This window comes from Barbus barbus, assembly GCF_936440315.1.
Source record: "Barbus barbus genome assembly, chromosome: 18".
Taxonomy (NCBI): Eukaryota; Metazoa; Chordata; class Actinopteri; order Cypriniformes; family Cyprinidae; genus Barbus; species Barbus barbus.
In genome coordinates this window covers 12,358,697-12,377,498 of record NC_136746.1, presented here as the reverse complement: position 1 = coordinate 12,377,498, position 18,802 = coordinate 12,358,697, and the positions used below count along the sequence as shown (strand labels likewise).

Here is an 18,802-nt window from a genome sequence, read left to right as displayed (position 1 = left end):
GTGTGTCCCTTTAAGTCAAACCCCGCCCCTGTTTAATAACCCCTCCCACTTGTATGTATGAAGTCCGCGCCGATCACGTGATCAGGTAAGGGGGAGTATGTGAACTGTATCCTGAGTTGCAGTCCTGTGCCTGCATTCCTCTCATCTAGGATTAGCTTGAAAGGGAAAAAAATCATAAATAATAACAGACGCAGATTGGAATACGGCGCTGAAGCATCTGTTTTCAATCAGGACTCCGTTTTAAAGGACGTGATATCCCTGGATGACCGCAGAACTGGATCTGTTTGCTTTACGTGAGCCGTCTATATAAAGGGCATACAAATGAGAGGAAAAGTAAATAGATACGTCGTTTTTAATTCGCGTTAAACAGGAAAACAAGATGGCTGATGAGCGATAACAAGGGCCAAACGATATCGTCTCCTTTAAGAGCAACAAAGGCTTTAATACATGAATATTTTAGGCGAGTTAGCTTCGTCAAAATAAAATACAAAGACATTAGGCTGTAAAAATGAACACAATCCGTCTCTGGTAAACATCAGGCGAAACATGGACAGGGATCAGGTTGTGGGTTATTCTATAATGTTTAACCAACACAGATAGCGAGAAAATAGCTCTGATCACGATAAAATCGCAGGTCTTTGTGGTTTAATGCTACGAGAGCACGTTGGCATCCATGTATACGCGTCAGCTGTATCTTCATTGAAAGTCGTGTCACTATAATAGATAAAATAGTCTTTCTAGGCTGCCTCTCTTATAGTTGTAGGGGACAGAAATCCTATCGATATAGTGTTACACGAGCAGCACAGAGCTTCAGGTCTACTTCATTATATTTCCAGCAGGGCAAGTGTCATGTGTCCTGGGCACAAATCAAATGCGTGATCGACTGCTTCAGTAAAGGATTATACAGCTGCGTGCGAAAGCAACTTGTGGCGTCACCCTTTTCCTGTTTTAAACGACGATACGACATTTACATTTGGATTTAACTTCTCTTATTTTGACCGACACTGGATGTTAAGACAATGTCGTAGCCTTTAATTAGTAGTTCAAGTTATGTTTCAGCGGATACAGGCAGGCATCTGTCACCGAGACGTTTAACGCGTGCTCCGTCAGTCTCTGGGGTTTGATTCGGGTGCAGTAATTAGAAATAAACTCATTATTGGTTTGACCGATGCTTTTTAAACACATTCAAGCTTCTGCGCGTTTATCGACTCGTTTTGACCGATAAATGGCATCATTTACGGGGTCTCTGAAGAATAGTGTATAATAACGGTATTTACAGGTAAAGTAAAAATTTTTTATATATTGTTTGGATGTTTTTTAGTCATTCATTCAATCAGACAAAGCCAAAAACAAAGACGAAAATATGTGTGCCACTATTTGGATCACATAAAACTTTGCATAAATTAAATGATTATTATTACTGTTGTAATAAACAGTTCATTACTGCGTATTATCATCGGATCTAAAGTTCGTAAAACGAACACAATGGTTAAAATTATTTTTCATAACATTTTAAATTAGTTAAGTCATTTTCTGACATGTTTCGCTCGCCCTAAAATATTACCATAATTAGTTAGTGTTCTTTTTATGATTATCATTTGTCGATAGATGTTCAAAGTTTCTCTCGTCAGAGTCCTTCTTTCACGCCCGGCTGTGGTATTTGATTGCTGACTAACTTTGCCAGGAGCAGAAACGCTCCCTTTGGCATGTTTGGGTTTGATCAGCAGCTGTTTCTCTGGGGCTTCTGTGCTCGTATGGTCTTTATCGACTGAACTAACACCTGGATCTAAATGAAAGAGTCACGAGAATGAGCGAAACCTTGTTGGGACGGTGCTAGAACTTGATGTTTGCCTTCCGCGAGCGGATCAACTCAAAACTGGATGTCTGATCAACTGGTTGAGATGGCTGAGAACTGGCGGAACTGCTTCGAGGAGGAACTCATTTGTCCCATTTGTTTGCATGTGTTCGTGGAGCCTGTGCAGCTGCCGTGCAAACACAACTTCTGCCGGGACTGCATCTGCGAGGCCTGGGCCAAAGACACGGCCAACGTGCGCTGCCCTGAGTGCAACCACGCGTACAATCAGAAACCCAACCTGGAGAAAAACATCAAACTGACTAACATTGTAGAGAAGTTCAACGCGCTGAACGTCGAGAAAGCTCCGGCCGTACTGCATTGCATTCTGTGTAGGCGAGGGCCTCCTCTGCAAGCGCAGAAAGTGTGTCTTCGTTGCAATGCACCGTGTTGCCAGTCGCACATCCAGACGCATCTCCAGCAGCCCTGTCCCGCTCCTGGACACCTCCTGGTGGGGACCGAGGAGGTGCGGGCCTGGAGCTGCCTGCACCATGATGAGTACAGACTCTATCACTGCGATGCGGAACAGGTGGCGGTCTGCCAGTACTGCTGTTTCTCCAGATGTGCGCCCAACCACGGCCACGCGGTGTGCGACGTGGAAGTGCGACGCAATGACATCAGGGTGAGTGCTTGACCTTCTCTGTAGGGGTGTAAGGAGACTCCTCCTGCACACATACTGTGGATTAAGTTAACCTATAACTCGTGTCAGGGTTTACAGCCCTGGTAAATGCGTGACCCCCCCCCCCCCTATGGAAGTGGTCTATTACCATAATAAACTTTGCTAATATAGAATAATTAATTTAAATACACTGTTCTCGAAATTTCTTTTGAGGGAGTCAAACTAATTTGACATATTGCCACTATAGCATAATTTTTGGTCAGAAGTGCATCAACACTGCTGACAGATTTACCTGTTGTAGATCATCCATGTTATGTGCATGAATAGACACTGACATTGTCAAAACGCATAATCAGAGAAGTACTAAATAAATGTAACTGTTTGGACCAATGCCATAAATTAATTTTTTGGTGTTTCAGCCAAATATTTTTGGTTTCCGAAATTGCATTATTTAAACAAAATGTCAGAAAGTTTCTGAAAGCTGGTTTGAAGGACTATTCTTTTAATATAATTATATTGTAGGAAATGTGTATTTATTTAATAACGTTTCATTGTCCGTATTTATTATCCATTTATTCTGTAGCAATAAATAGTAGTAAGAGAAAGATCTACTAATTTCTTTAGTAGAAACTAATATATTCACTCTAGTACTGTGAGAAATTTTGGCTTAATAAGGAGCAAAATTTAGCCTAATTATCACAAAAACTGCAATTAGACAATCAAAGTACTGAGGACTTGAAAAGACTGAACTTTGAATCCCTAATCAGTTTCATAATTTTTCCATCATGAGCAGACTTATTGGATATGGATGGGGTGAGGAGTGAACTCCCTTTCAAAGGCTGAAGCAGTCACTTCCTCTTGAAACATTAGTAGTGCTGGAACACGAGTTTTATGCTACCATTCCTGGTTACTTCTGTCATATCCTGAGTCACTCTGCCCTGTCAGCTGAATGTTAACGCCGGTATAATGAGACTGTCAACACTCCTCAGAGCGAGAAACATCAGGACTTCTGCTTTATTAAGTTAACAGTGACTAATAGCCTCAAAGTGAGTTAGAACAAGTGTAAAAAACTAGCTTTAGTGCCATTTGTATTATTCAGTAGCCCTATTGTTCAGGGCAAGTAAAATGGTTATATCTGTTCCTTACGTTTATCAACTTCGAATGAAAACTTTATTATTCAAGTACTTTGTTGTCTAAAATCAAATTTTAAAGGTAAAGTAAGAATAAAAAGTAAATCTATGCTAAGAAGATTTTTTTTTGGGCTCCAAAGAGGTTTATTCTCAGAGGGCTTGATTTGAAATGTTCACTGCAAATGCCACCTACACATCTTTTCTTCTTTCCTGTGAGACTGATTGCCAAATAGCAGAAAGAAATAATGAGCTTGTCCATAAAACAGGCTTTACAGAGTAGCACTTCACAGAGGAATACTTATCTTGTTTGCTTTATAGATGAGACTATTTGCATAGACTTATCATGTTCAAAATGTTTTTATATCTCAACATCAAGCTCTTGAATACTGAAAAATTGAATGTCTGGTAATCATATACTAGCAAATACATACAGTGGGGTCAAAAAGTCCACTTAAATTGATGTAAATGGAGAAATGTTTCAGATTTCTAGGTAGGTAAATGTGTGACACTGATCATGTGACTCTGTTCAGATGGTCAGATGTTCTTCTTTCATTGAAGCTCTTTGGATCATCTTAAATCCTGCTGGACAACATGATCATCAGGTTTCACGAAAACTTAATGTAGCTCGAGTGTGGCTGTCATTAAAGCAAAAGATAGATACAAAGACGATTAGAAATTCATGTTCAATTTTTACTCAAATTTTCATGTTGAAAACATCATTTGTATAGGGAAAGAAAGAATGTTTCTATTTTTATTTCCTGCATTTATTTGTCTTGATCCCCAAAGCTACTTATTAAAGCTAATTTTACCTATCAATTAAACTGTGATGAATACTCCAATGAGAAAATTAGCTGGGGCATTCTGCAGTGTAAGAGTGAAAAAACACGCTGTTCCTTCAGCTGCCTCCCAGAATAATGAACTGTTGTGAGGTGAGCTGCTGCTGGACTTGGCAGAGACGACTTCTGGATGCGTGGAGGAATGCTTTTTAGATGGCCAATGTGTCATGGCTCCTAAAGCAGCCAAGTGTCTGTAAAAGGAGGGGGAAAGAGAGGGAGGAAATGGACACAAGGCTTGCTCTACCCACAGCTGCTGTTGAAAGACACACACATCCCTCTGTTCTTTCTTTCGCAAGTGCATAAATTTAGAGAGTGTGACTCAAGTGGTCCCACAGTAAAACTGCCTGGCCTTCTTTGCTCCCTCGCCTCTTGTTCAGGAATAGGATGTGGGTTCCAGGCAGACACAGGAAGGGAGTGACCTCAGTTCCCTCTCTGCTCCGTTCCCAATAATCCGCCTCCTGTTCACAGGATGACATCATGGGAGATCCGATGGAGGATCACCCCGCTATCTCTTTTCCTCCTTTTTTCTTTTTTCCCCCTTTTTTATGACAGGAGTCTGCTTGAAACCTGTTTACTCTTTTGAATGGTCCAATGACATTCACACTCCATAATATAACTCCTGTATTTCAAATATAGGACACAAGCAGTGGGGAATTATGTGTGGATGCCTGGCTCAGCCCACATTTGACCATTTTCTGCAAATTAGTCATGCTCTCAGTTGGACCGGATCATTCGGAATGTAATTGTCCTCCAGATTTTGCTCTAGAAAGACTTGAAAATTGATTGTGGTGTCACTGAATAATTTGAGAGGCCATTCTTATCACACCGCTGCACGCAGGCAAGCCCGGGCAGCGTTATATGACTCTCACAGTCGGCCTTGAGAAACGTTCAGTACAGTCGGATGACTTCAGATGTTTGGAATCACAGTCATATTATTGTGAAAGTGGTGAATACCATTCACTCTTTTCCCCCGTGACATGTAAGTTCTGCATAGGATCACGTAAACATGTAATCATGTAATCAAACAGGGAGAAAACTGTTCTGGAATGAACTGCAAAAGCAAATCTTGAGTGAAACGAGTCTAGTAGGAAAATAAGGAGGATGTGGACTAGTAAGCTAGCTTGCCTTATCAGCTAGACATGTTGCCGGCAATGTCTTTTGTGATGGCGATTCATCTGGACAAATCTGCTGCTGCTGCAGATGAATGTACGATGTGATTATGTGGAAGCAGTTCGTACTGTAATATGGTGCTTTGCTTCATCATGCTGGGTGCCATGCCATTTCCCATTGGCATCATGCCTCTGCCAAGATAAACAGACCTCTTTAGTGTTTTTCATGATATTAGATAAACTGTTCAGATTTAACAAACAGGTTGAAACAGATGTCTGCTTTTGCAGCAAGGTAACTTCTATCCACCTTTCATGTTTTATTTCTTACTATTGAAAATTTATATAAATTTATAACAAAAGTAAGATGTGTATCTTTAACTACATCAGTGGTCACCAATCCATCGATCGCGATTGACTGGTAAATCTTCATCACTCACCCAGTAACGTTAGCTCCCGAAAATAACAGAAAAATAAATACAAAAATACATTAAATTTCTCCAGTTTTTGTACTTATTTTTTCAGTTAATCTTGCGAGCTACTTGGAACAGTGATAAAGAAATACCGCACATCATGCCTGAGTCTGTAAATAGGAAGTTAACTGAGGCCAGAGACGCTGATGTACTGAAGCCCATTGTTCACTATGAGCAAAATATAGGAAGAAATGTGTAAATGTAATATATAAATTATTACTAAAGGACCCTTTTTTTGCTTTAAATCTTGAAATTATACAATCGAATTCAACTGCTCATGCAACATGCGTGTAGCGTCTTTGTTAGGATCGTGATTAACATGTCCCTAATTTCAAATGGCTACAGATAGTTACAAGTTTGCATGTTATAGAGCAAATACACAATAACTACATTTGCTTAAAAAGAAAAAAGCAACCAGTATCAGAATCAAAAAGAAAAAAAAGGAATTGACCATGAAATGAAGGCCTCAAATCTGGGCTTTTTTCTTTTTCTATCAATTCTTCAATAGGTAGATTTAGTCTTTCATAAAGGCCAAGGTCAGAGATCTTGGGCTTAAAAAGGTTAGTGACCACTGAACTACATATTGTTGTATTTTGAGACAGACTAGCTGGATAGTAAAAATTTGCCATTCAGTAAGCAAATCAGATGTTGATTCAGTAACCACTCTTTCTAATTAAGTGATTTCTTTCAGTGAAGGATTTGTCAGGCCATTGTTAAACTGCTAGTTTGTGATTGTGTGATTCTTTTAAAATGATTAATTCAAATGAATTAGAATGTATTATGTGGTAGTGGTGGTGAAACTGAGTACAGAAAATGCTTATAGAGCAAATAGGGGATATCTAAAGGTTAGCTTGTTGAATAGATAGAGATGCTTTATATATAAAGTAATCAATTTCAAGATGAATGATCAAGTGGAAGATACAGTTCTGTCAGCAATGCCAAATGAGTTTTCCATAGATTTAGTAATATATAGTTTTAATCTATCCTTAATTACATAGCATCTCCACTAAGGTCATTTAGGCTTTATACAGTAAAGCCCCATTGTTGAACATTATTGTACTACACAACAATAGTTATATTTCACTTTTAGGAGATCAATCTAAATGTGATATCAGATGTTTTATTTTCTATTAATTATTTCTATTTCTAGTAGCCTAGTTCAATTTCAGTTTTTGCAACTTTTTTATGGAACATGTTTTTAAAAAGTGGCTAAATTTAAATAAATTGGTTAATACATTCTAAAAAATGCTGGGTTAAATACAACCCAGCACTGGGTAAAATATGGACAAACCCAGCGATTGGGTTGTTTTGACCCAGCGGTTGGGTTACTGCCCAGAAGGTTGGGTTAAACATTTTACCCAACTGTTTGTGAACATCCCAGTCGTAGGGTTTGTCCATATTTTACCCAGCGCTGGGTTGTATTTAACCCAGCATTTTTTTAGAGTGTAATTGTTTTTCTACAACTAATTGAATATCAGTTCACCAGAGTATATCAACATTTTTGTTGTTTACAGTCAGTGAGATCAAGACCTTTGAAGTGGGACAGGCCATAATCACCATTTAAGAGGGGATGTACATATTAAATGTGCTCATTATTTAGGTACTTTTCATGATAGGTTAGTTTTATGTTAGATAATGGTTTATGAAACATATCTAATAGTTCTCACCACAAATACTCTTTCTTATAGCACAGAAAGGTCACTGTATTCATGGAAAGTGCCAGTCTGTATGTAGGATGTGTCTATAGTGACCTTTCCTTGAATGGATCTGTACTCTCATCTGTTTTATGAAATCATGCACCATTCATTTAAAAAAATATTTTATCTGTGATTATGAATGAATACTGTGAAGCACACGTGAAGTTTTGTCCATTTATAAGTGAATTGCAGGTTATCAATATGCATTCAGAGCACTGCGCAGTTCGCACATTTCACATATAGCTGCCAGGATGTCTGACCTTTTGTCTTTGCTCTGAATGTACGTAGGTTGTTTTGAGTCATTTACAAACTGCAGAAATAAATCAACTCAATCCAGCATTTAGCTGTGAAATTCACGCATGCCCCTCACACTACCCCACAAAACCAGATTATTCTGGTCTCAGTCTGAGCTCCTATCTTCTTCACCTTTAAAGCTTAAAAAAGCCATTAACAAGCCTATCATCAGGCGTTGCATCACCGCAATTAAATGGCTCACATTTATCTTAGAAAAAGTTAATTGTCTGTAGACGTCTGTAGGTTCTTTAGATGCTACCTTCCGTGCTTCCAATCAAAAGAGATTGACAGATCGTATCTGCACATCTGCGTGTTTTGAAACGAGAAGCGCTTGTACAGATGTATAGTACATGGATACATTCATCTGTACGCCAACAATTGTAACAAATTAAAAACCTTAAATAAAAAGTCCTCTTTTGAATGCTGTTAAGCTAAATGGCACCAGGAGTGCAGTCATTTTCTGTAACTTCCTGCTGGTATGTTGCGTGATGCTTTGGCCATTGTTGAGCTGAAGATGTACAGTTTCCTGTACTCGTAACCGTGTGTAATCAGCGACTCAGTCTGATACCACCGTTGACATGGTGCACTCACAATGGTACACTCATCTGTTAAAAACCATTGATCTGTTCCACACCGTAGTGAGCTGTTCAGACAGTTGCCTTTAATAACAGCACGCTAACTGAAATGGAACGCTCTACACGGGCAGCAGCTTTGCTCACCACACAAACAGATCTCCTCACACAAAGCTCAGGAGAGATCAAATTTCAGTTGTCTTTCAATTTGGCATTAACATGCTGCTAAGTGAAAGTACATAACATTTTTATCAGTACTTTTTGGTAATAAATAAATTAAGTAGATCTGTAATCAAATCTACTGTTTCTACAAAATTCCAACTTTGCAAGGACAGTCTGGCGCTTCTGACTCTCAGCCTGTAAGTATGTTTTCTTATTTAAAGAATTTGCTACTGACGATTCAAACGCAAGTTTTGAGCAGTGTAGAGTAGTGCTTGTTGTTTGTTGTTTCTCCGATCACAAATGCAGACATGGTAATGTTTAAAAAGATAGTATAAGTTATTATCAGTAATCAGTAATTATGTCCCCACTGGATGCAACAAATGCCTCGTTTATAATGGGTTTTATTGTTTTAGTGTCGTCGCGCTGGGACAAGGCATCACAATATGGTAAAGGGCATAACATTTCCATCTCACGCTTGAGGCATTCGGCCAATCAAAACACACTGGATAGCTGGCCAATCAGAGTACGCCTTACTTCTCTGAACGATGAGCTTTGTAAAAATCAGCGCGTTTCAGAAAGTCGGGGCATAGAGGAGCAACAATAATGTACAGTATGTGGAAAATAATGTTTTTTTAACCTTAACCCGCACAAACACATTGCATTTTGCACTTTTTAGCAACGTCATATGACCCCTTTAATTAATAGTTCAGCCCTATTTATTTATATTTAATTTTTATGATTTAATTCATTATTAGCTTTTCATTAGCTAGGTTTCCATCCAAACATGAAGCAAAAATGTTTTTTATCGTTTCCATCACTCGTTTCTGATGCAATACTACAAAATAGGCATAAAAAGGGGTGATGGAAATATAGCTAGTTACAGTCATAAACCCCTAAGGGGAACAATATTTGGTATATCAATATATAGTGATACAGCAAGTTCTCTGGTGAATCTTGCTTCATAATTGTGGTTAATGTGGTATTTCATTGTAAATGTTTCATTTTAACAGATTTAAAAAGGAAAAAAAAGTTGAAATGATACTGCCTTGTGAGCTCGGAGCTCATGTCTGTTTCTCTATGGAGAAAATTAATGTGATTTTTACTTCCGCACTGTTGCGCTCTATCAGTGTCCATGGTGACCAGTGATCGCTGTTAACAGTTGACTGTAGAGATGCTGTTTGTTTGCCTGGCACCCATGCAGGGGTTTGCAGGAGCCCGGGTTGCTGTAGGCCTCAAGAATGTGTCTCCTCTCATGTGACCTATAGATCCTGCAGCGGTCCCGTGCACATCTCTCTGTGCTGGGATAACATGACAATCTGTCACTGACACTGAAAGAAACAGTGTCCCGTGCAAACAAAGGGAGAGATAGCGAGCAAAATGAGAGGCTGAGGCGGCCTTGCCCCCTCATGCTCTGCTGCAAATTTCCACACTTATTAATGCACACACTCGTGCATGCACAATGTGCGTTATTGTTGTCATGACAGCTGCATTCTCCCTTTGCAGTCGGCCTATTGCATGTTGCATGGACGTTTATGTGATTAAATGACTAAATTGGCTTGTTATTCAGCATCCTGGGGACTTTGGTGTGGTGAGGTGCAGTGTTCTTCTTGTGGGCATGTGAGACCGAGAATAAAGGGGATTATAAAAGCTTCAGCACACTGTCAGGCTTTGATTTGGCTGGGGGATGGGGGAGCTTTGGGGTTAGTGGCTTCCTCTGAATCCAATTTAAAACCTGTCCAGACACCTAATAGCAGGCAGAATCACAAAGCAAACGTGCGTGTGTGATTCTGATGAATTAGTCTCATTGCCGACATGTTTTGTTTTCTTCATTTGCTTTAATACGATTTTTTTGGATGTCATAGAGAGGGCCTGTGAGATGTTTGGGTTTGGATTAGATGGGTAATGTATTGCTTTTGTTAGCTTGGGTGGTTTTAATTTAAAATAGAAAATATTTCTAAAAATAGTTCATAGTTCAGTTGTTGCGGTGCATTATAGGAAATTTATGTTTTAACGTCATTTTTTTTCTCTAATTTCATATTTTAATCATTATCTTTCAATCAAGATTATGTTAAACAGTGACCTCCCACTTTATGTATTTATTTTCTGTTGGTATTTCACAGAATTCATAAATAATTTCACATAATTTCTAAATACAATAAAAAGCATTTAACAAGTGCAAAGATCAGAGATTCCCAAAGCTTTTTGTCAGCTGAACCCCTTTGACAAAGCAAAATATTATCTTGCTGTACCTCTTGAGATTTTAGCTTAATATTTTAATGATTCAACAATACAGTCACATGTTCAGAGTTCTCTAATAGTCATATGACAAGCAGGGAAACAAATAAAATATTTAATGTCTTTAGTAAGCATTTTATTGTGATTGTGTATCATTTCAAAATATTTATTTACAGTAAAGAGCTGCAAGATTTGGTCCCAAAAATGGTTGATTTTCGTATTGTGATTTAAACTGCCAAAGATAAATGTTTTCCTCATTTGCTTTAATATGATTTATATACAGTATATAGGGGGGTGGGGGGGTAGATGTTTGGAGTAGATGGAGAGTGCATTGCTTTTTTTAGACTGAGTTTGACTTCAAATGAAAAATAGTTCATAGTTCAGGTGATCCTTGATCCTGAAGTCATTCTGTTTTGTTGAGCTTGACAGATCATGAATTTGTGGAAAAAGCTTTGATTTGTGTTGTTTTTCCCTCCCTTCAGCATATGCTAATGAAGCAGCAGGATCGCATTGACGATCGAGTGAAAGACATCGAGGAGCAGCTGTATAAGCTGGAGTCTGACAAACTACTGGTGGAGGTAAGGAGATGTTGATGGGAGCATGCACACACACGCTTCTGTCTTCCTGTCTATCTGTCTGCATGTCTCTCCCTCACACTCTACTGCAGCTAATGAATATGTAAGAGGCTGTTTTTGGTATGACATTGGCAGCGTCTGTGCTTAAGCCTTATGTAGACCTTTTCTTCCTGTCTGCAGTTATATTTTTTTCTGTTTAAGGAAAAAGAATTAAACAAGTATGTTGTACTACAAAACAATACTGTCGAGGAGAGGTCTGGTCTAAGTCTCCATGTTTTGGATTTGAATCTCTATTAGCTTTAACAACAGCTGCTGGTTTTCCAGAGATCCACATAAAAAATATGAAAATAACAATTAATATTAAAGAGAAGTTAAAAAACAGGAATAAGTAAGAAAATAAAAAATTTAATCTAGGAAGCAACCGGATCATAAACACAACCTGCGAACAGCAAAACAACAGAAGTGCAAGATCACATAACAGAGCTAAGCTGTGCTGACACATGTGGAATGTTCTTATATTAAACAAAATTATCAGAAACAAAATCTGAACTTTATATGACCGACTCATCTCGACTGACATAATGACCTGCACGTTTTGACATAAATATGAAAGTGTTGTTAATATTAACTAAAACGAAAACGGTAACACTTTACAATAAGGTTCATTTGTTAACATGAAGTAAGAATTAACAGTACTTCCACAGCATTTATTAATCTTAGTAATGTTAATTTCAGCATTTACTAATGCATTATTAAAATCTCAAGTTGTTTGTTAATATTAGTTAATGCACTAAGAACTAACTATGAACGACTGTCATTTTTATTAACTGATGTTACCAAAGATAAATAAATAGTGTAATAAATTGATTGTTCATTGTTTGTTCATGTTAGTTAATACATTAACTAATGTTAAGAAATGACTGTAAAGTGTTACCACGAAAACATTAAAAAATGCGATATAAATATTAATGAAATACCCAAACTTAAAAAATGCAGTCTTTGTAAGTAACTGAGTGAGTTGACGTTGAAGTAGTAAAATGACTAAAACCTAAATAAAAAAAGCTAAATTTAATGAGTTTTTTTAAAACGTAGTGTCTATTTATACTAACTCCGCCCACTAATGTGTGATTGGGTTAGTCAACACTAAAAAATGACACTTGTTCAGCATCAGTTTCAGTGGCGTTGATGGTAAAGCGCTTGCTTTTTGACACGATCGACACGAGTTCGAGCCCGCCTTTTGCCAAACTTTTTTCCCTTTTCAAATCTCATATTGCATCAGAAAGGCATTTATTTTCAATAAAAATTAAGGAAATAATCAGAAAGTTTAAAATAAAAGTATCAGATAGGGTTAGGGTAGGTGTAGGGAGGGGTTTATTGTCCCAATAAGGTGGCATCCATTTAATAATTTGAATTAAAACTATAATTTACACTCAATACGTTATTATTGCGTACTGTTTTATAATGTACTACAATACTGAGGTGCAGATAATTGCCACTATTTCCAATAACTTGTATTGTTCCGCTGGTACTTGTGACTAGTGACAATAAAGGGCTACTACTACTACTACTACTACTACTATAAGTAGTATAAATAGTAGAAAACCTTGCTATTTTCGCTAAAAAAAATGCTATTTACACTTAGTGCAAATAGCCGCTGCCTTTTTTAAATGAGCAAGAGCATAAAACAAAATTACTAAAACCTCAACTGAAATTAAAATGAAAACTGAAAATATAAAAACAAAAGCTAATTCAAAAATATTAATTAATACTTTAAGAGTATATATTAAATATATATACAGAATAATCTATTGAAATAGGCACAGGAAAATAGTTAAATCAAATTTCTAACAAGTAATCAAATAATCACATTTCTAATTTCTAGACAAATATCTAAGTAAAATGCAGTTTAATGATCAGTAAGGTGAAAAGTTTACCTTTATACAAGCTTTTCTAAAATAAAAAGGTGGTGTGTGGTTCCAGATGTTCTTGTGAAAGTATATTAAGATTCTAAAATATAATTTAGTGCAGATACCCATCTTTTGTGCATCTCACAGACTAATAAACCTTCAAAGCTGTCTTCAGTCCGCTGCGCTACAAACACCATTGTTGTTTTCCACCTTTTTTATTTATTCAGATATAAAATAATTTGAAGGAAGATTTTGCTTCTAAAGCTTTAGATATTTAGGAATTCAGTTTGGATTATTAATCTCTTTATTGATCTTTGTCTCTGTGATAATATTAAATAAATGTGGATAGCACATTTTGGGAGAATTGTAATGGAAAGTCCTTTTTAAATCTCAGTCTTTTGATTTCATACTTCGGTAAAGTCTGAGACATTGTTGTGATCTTTTTTGAAACTAGAAAGCGAAACTAGAATACTGAGTAAACATCTGAGAAGCAGAAAAATTAAACAGATTTAACTAAATTTAACCAAACTTTTCATTTACTTTCCATTTAAAATGACAGAAACGTCTAATAGATATCTTTAGTGTTGTATTCAGTTTCTATTCCTAGAGCTATTTCTTTAAGTGTTCACAATGAGAGAGACACTCAGAAATTCAGTATGCACCCTTGTGTGTGTGTGTGTGTTGTGCAGGATAAGGTACGGCAGCTGAAGGAGGAGGTGTGTGTGCAGTATCACAAAATGCACCAGCTCTTAGAAGATGACCTGGGGAGAACTCTAGAGGTGCTGGATAAAGCACACTCCAAATACTGCCAGGAGAACTCGACCCAAACCCTCCAGCTCAATGAACGCCGTCAGGAGGCCAAGAAACTGCTCAGCTCTGTCCAAGTTGTGTTTGACAAGGCAGAGGATATTAACATTATGAAGGTGAGGTCGATTCTCATATTCACCCTTCACAGATGCCTTCATCTGCTCATCCTTCACTGTCTGTGATATCCCACAATCCTGTGTGTGCGGTTTGGAAGCTGCTGGGGGAAAATGCTGTCTGATGAAGTGTTTGAAAGAAAATTAATTCATAAATGTCATTTTTGATTAATGTAAACAACACTTGAAATCATAATTCTTTTGTTTTCCACATACGATTCCATGTCTAGCAAGAAAAAAGCCATATAGTTGTTAAATACCGCCTGTTTTTGATTATTAAACATGATGTCTTGGAAGTGTGTCTGACTGACTGCACTGCTCTGGGATTCAGACGCAGTGAATATTTCCTTGAACACACCCCCGTCTAACTTATGCTATAAATCCCCTTGCACTCATCCACATTCTCTCATAAACACACAGTGTGAATGTGCCCATACCTGTGAGAAATGTTTCCCTGTCTGTGTGTGGTTGTTATCAGCAAATCTGCACTTCCAGATTTTTCCGTGTTTACAGACAAAGAGGCAGTTAAGCAGCAGCTTGTAGACTGCAGGGAGATTAATATTCTGCTCTGTTTTGTTTTGCTTTGTAGAACACAAAACCAGTAAAAATACTCATGGACAGGTATGTCGTTTATTATCCAAAGTGTGGTAATGTATAGAAATTGAAAACTAAATCACATTTGGAATATGTAGTAATCTGGTCATGTCTTTTTACAGATCACAGTCATGCACGGGCAATGTTCTGCCTCCTTACAAAGTGGGTCATCTTAATTCCAAAATATTCCTGTCTGAAGTCTCAAAAAAGGAAAAGAACTTGAGAAAAATACTGGAAGGTAAGTGAAAAATTTAGTGGGTCACACCTCTTTTCTAATTGGATCACTGATTCTAGGATAAAACAATGGTAAATGAAAATAAAATTCCACTAACTATGTAATCATGAGTAGTTATGATGGTATGTATTTTGGCACAAATTTATGTCAATTGATAGAAGCAAGCCAAATTAGACCGGTACCAATGTAGAATTTTTTGCACCTTTCACCTCCTTTATGATGAGCATGTTTTAAAGATTATTAATTAAAATTAATTTAGATATTTTTGGGGGCATAAAATACAAAATGTTAGGATGATGCAGCACAATCAACACTGAGAAATGTGCAAGAATAAAAACGGATCAATAGTCTTAAATATCAGATAAATTTACCTTTTTATGACAAAGCAAAGTTCAGGTTGTCATTCTGTGCAACTCCCTAGAAACTTACATATAATTTTTATAATGCATGATATGTGTAAAAAATACTTTGGTAACACTTTTACAATAAGGTCCCATTAGTTAACATTATTTAATGCATTAACTAACATTAACAACGAGTAATACATTTGTTACAGTATGTGTATTAATTGTTAACGTTAACTTCATTGATAGTTCATGTTAGCTCCGATCCATTAAATAGTATTAAGACACAATTTTTGTTTTTAATGATATATTAGTCAATGTTGAAATTAACCTGAACTAAGCTTAATGAATGCTTCATTGTTTTAGAAGTATTTTCTTTCACATGACATTTGTATTTTGTCAACCCCATATGAAACCAACATTAATACAAAAAGCACACTAACATGAACTAGATTTTAAATGATTTTTCAGTTTCTTCATCTCTTATTCATCATTGACCATGGAAAACCCTCATCCTCAAAAAAACAATAAAAACATGCAAGAAACAATCAATTCTGTGTTTTAAACTTTTGTATAATAAACAATTTTTAGTTGTCAGTTTGTTTGGTTGTACATGACTTGAGGTCCCAAATTATAATCTAGGTCCTTAAGCACAGCCATTTGAGATCACTGACTTTGCTTGTAAAAATATTTCTGTTCAACATATTGTTTTTTCCATAAATCAAACTCTTTGTCCTCATCCCCTTGTTTCCAGCACCATTCAGTACTCCCGCGCACTTCCTCCAGAGCGTGTCTGTCCACCCCTCCAGTGTGAATACCTCCGGGGGTGAGAAACGCAAACACTCCATGGCCTTCCCTGAAAGCAGCACCAGCCTGCTGGAGTCCTCGTCAGGCCCCATGAGCAAACAGCAGTTCCTGGGTCAAGGTTCCAACTCCACAGACGGGCCGACTTCGCAGCCACCCATGGCTCCCTGTAGCTCCACCCAGCACATTGTAGGCCTCAGCAGTAGCAGCGGTGCCCAGTCTGTCCATCATTCCAGCTCCATTTTTACTCCCGCCGACTACCCCAACCCCAGCTCGTCCCAGCAGGCCATGCTGCCACAGTACGGTGGCCGTAAGATTCTCATGTGCACGATGGACAACTGCTACTGCTCTAGTGTCCCATCCATATCGAACCACCGCGGCCATCCTCCCTACCCGCGCTCGGGATCTTTCCCTTGGACACAGGACTACACCCACCCCCTACCCTCCACACCCTCAATGTCCCAGCCTCTTCAGGGGCTCTCCATGCACGACTGGATCGACGCCTCACAGAGCCATAGGCACCCTGATTTCTATGGACTCTACGGGCAATCTTCCACTAAACCATACGTCACCAGTTAACTTCCACTGCAACCCTGGTTTATTTCCAATAACTCGCCCAATTCCTTAAGGTTTGGTCACATTTGCTAAATTTAAGTGAAATTTTGCATGCAAAAACAGGTTCATTGTCAATAGCATAGAGATGTATAAAGTTTGCTTCAAACCAAGTGAATTTGAGTGACCAACTTGAAAATGAGCAAAACGTGTGTGGGGAATTTTTTTTGCCCTCGTGCGAAATACTCAATTGCATGGATTCCTATCGGAATGACTGGATTTTGCCTGCAAAATTTTGCCAAACAACAGCAAATGTGACCACACCTTTAGACCTTTTTTGCCTGCCTGCCTTTCGAAATCAGGCTGGTTAACATCACAATCTAAAGGACAGCACTTTTTAGCATGTAATGCAAGCCTCTTGGCTTCAAAACACAGATCTCTTCCAACTTAAGCATTAAAACCTTTTCTGTCCCTGCATAAACATGATAAGGGAATCTTTCTTTGAGAAATGTGGAGGCGGCACCCAGCTGAGTTTTTAAAATTACAAACAGATTTTGGATAATTGCAGAGAGTTCTGACCCGGAGCAGATAAAGATCGCTTGTAAACGAAGTCAGTTTTAACTCCTTTCACCTCCCCTCTTCCTGCCTTTAGGGCAGCTGGAATCTGGTTGGTTTTTATGACGTGGTAAAGATTCCTTTTAACATTTGTTATTAAACTTCTACAGTTTTATTAATAGTAGATGGGAAATATTGTTATGTAAAATAAAGAGGGATAGAGTGCATTTATTATTTTTCATATTTCATCACCTCTACCGAGCTTAAGTTTCTGCTGAACCGCTCCACAGGTAGCCATGTGACTGGGAACTCTGATTATGGTTTGACATGTTACTTACATTCCTTAGAGGCCAGAAGAGCGTATTTGTCTGTTATGTTTACAATTATGCATTAATATTTTTTCATTTTAAGTTTCAGTAGGTTGGAAAAGATCAGTACAAAAATTCAATGCAGATTCACTGGAGGCTTCAAAGGTTTTCCACCAAGCATGTCATGAGCTAGTACTTCTGGATTCTGCTTCCTGTCAGATAATGTTACTTCCTGCATTCAAGCACATGTGAAGCATGTTCAGGATGATTGGTGCCTACACACACCTCAGTCTTATAATGGTATAGATATACTTCCTGTTTTAGTCGGTGACAGTGAAGCCCGATGGGGTCTGTGGTCACCGTGAAACACTTATTGTCATGAATATGCTGAAAAACTTCCTGTTTGTGATTGTAGGCATGCAGGAAAGCCTTTCTGTGCATTCAGAACTCCAAGAGACTCAACTGAGTGAGACTAGAGGACAGTTGGTGAATTTTTTCACATCTTTTATACAAGAAAACTGAATGGACTGCATACATTTGGAGATCAAAATAAATGTGCTTCAAAAAAGTATTAAATGCTGGTTTAAACAAAAGTGTATGCAATCTCATTTGTAACTGTGTAGTAGATTCTTTTGGTGGAAGTTATGACTCTAAACTACACAGCTTCTCAACAAGGAGGCCTCAGCAAACTTCTAGTCATGACTTAAAATAAGACAAACAAGCAGTAAAATAAGTTAAAACGACTAAAATTCATTTTTCTTGGAAGAACCAGGGTTACCACTGTCTTGAAAAACCTGGATATACGAAGGAGTTTGTTGTTTTTTACACCTGGAAAGGTCATGCAAATTATTAAAACGTTACAAGTCCATGGGCATTTTTGTACATTTTATAAATATACATTTTTCTAGTTATTCCAAACTCTGAAATCTGTTATCAAATAGAAATTGTGAGTAAAAATATATTTATTAAACCTAATCCTTATCCAGTAAATCACAAACAACTGGAAAAGTCTTGGGGCACTTGAATACTGTA

General features: G+C 37.7%; 1 protein-coding gene across 1 annotated transcript; it reads left to right on the top strand.

The window, feature by feature from the left end:
• Window positions 1–83: 83 nt before the first annotated feature.
• LOC306884561 (E3 ubiquitin-protein ligase TRIM8-like) lies at window positions 84–18,356 on the top strand. Its single transcript, XM_079440522.1, has 6 exons — window positions 84–2,474; window positions 11,459–11,554; window positions 14,148–14,381; window positions 14,968–14,999; window positions 15,095–15,210; window positions 16,306–18,356. Exons 1-6 carry the CDS (start codon window positions 1,881–1,883, stop codon window positions 16,932–16,934), a joined length of 1,701 nt encoding a protein of 566 aa, XP_079296648.1. The 5' UTR covers window positions 84–1,880; the 3' UTR covers window positions 16,935–18,356.
• Window positions 18,357–18,802: the final 446 nt, after the last annotated feature.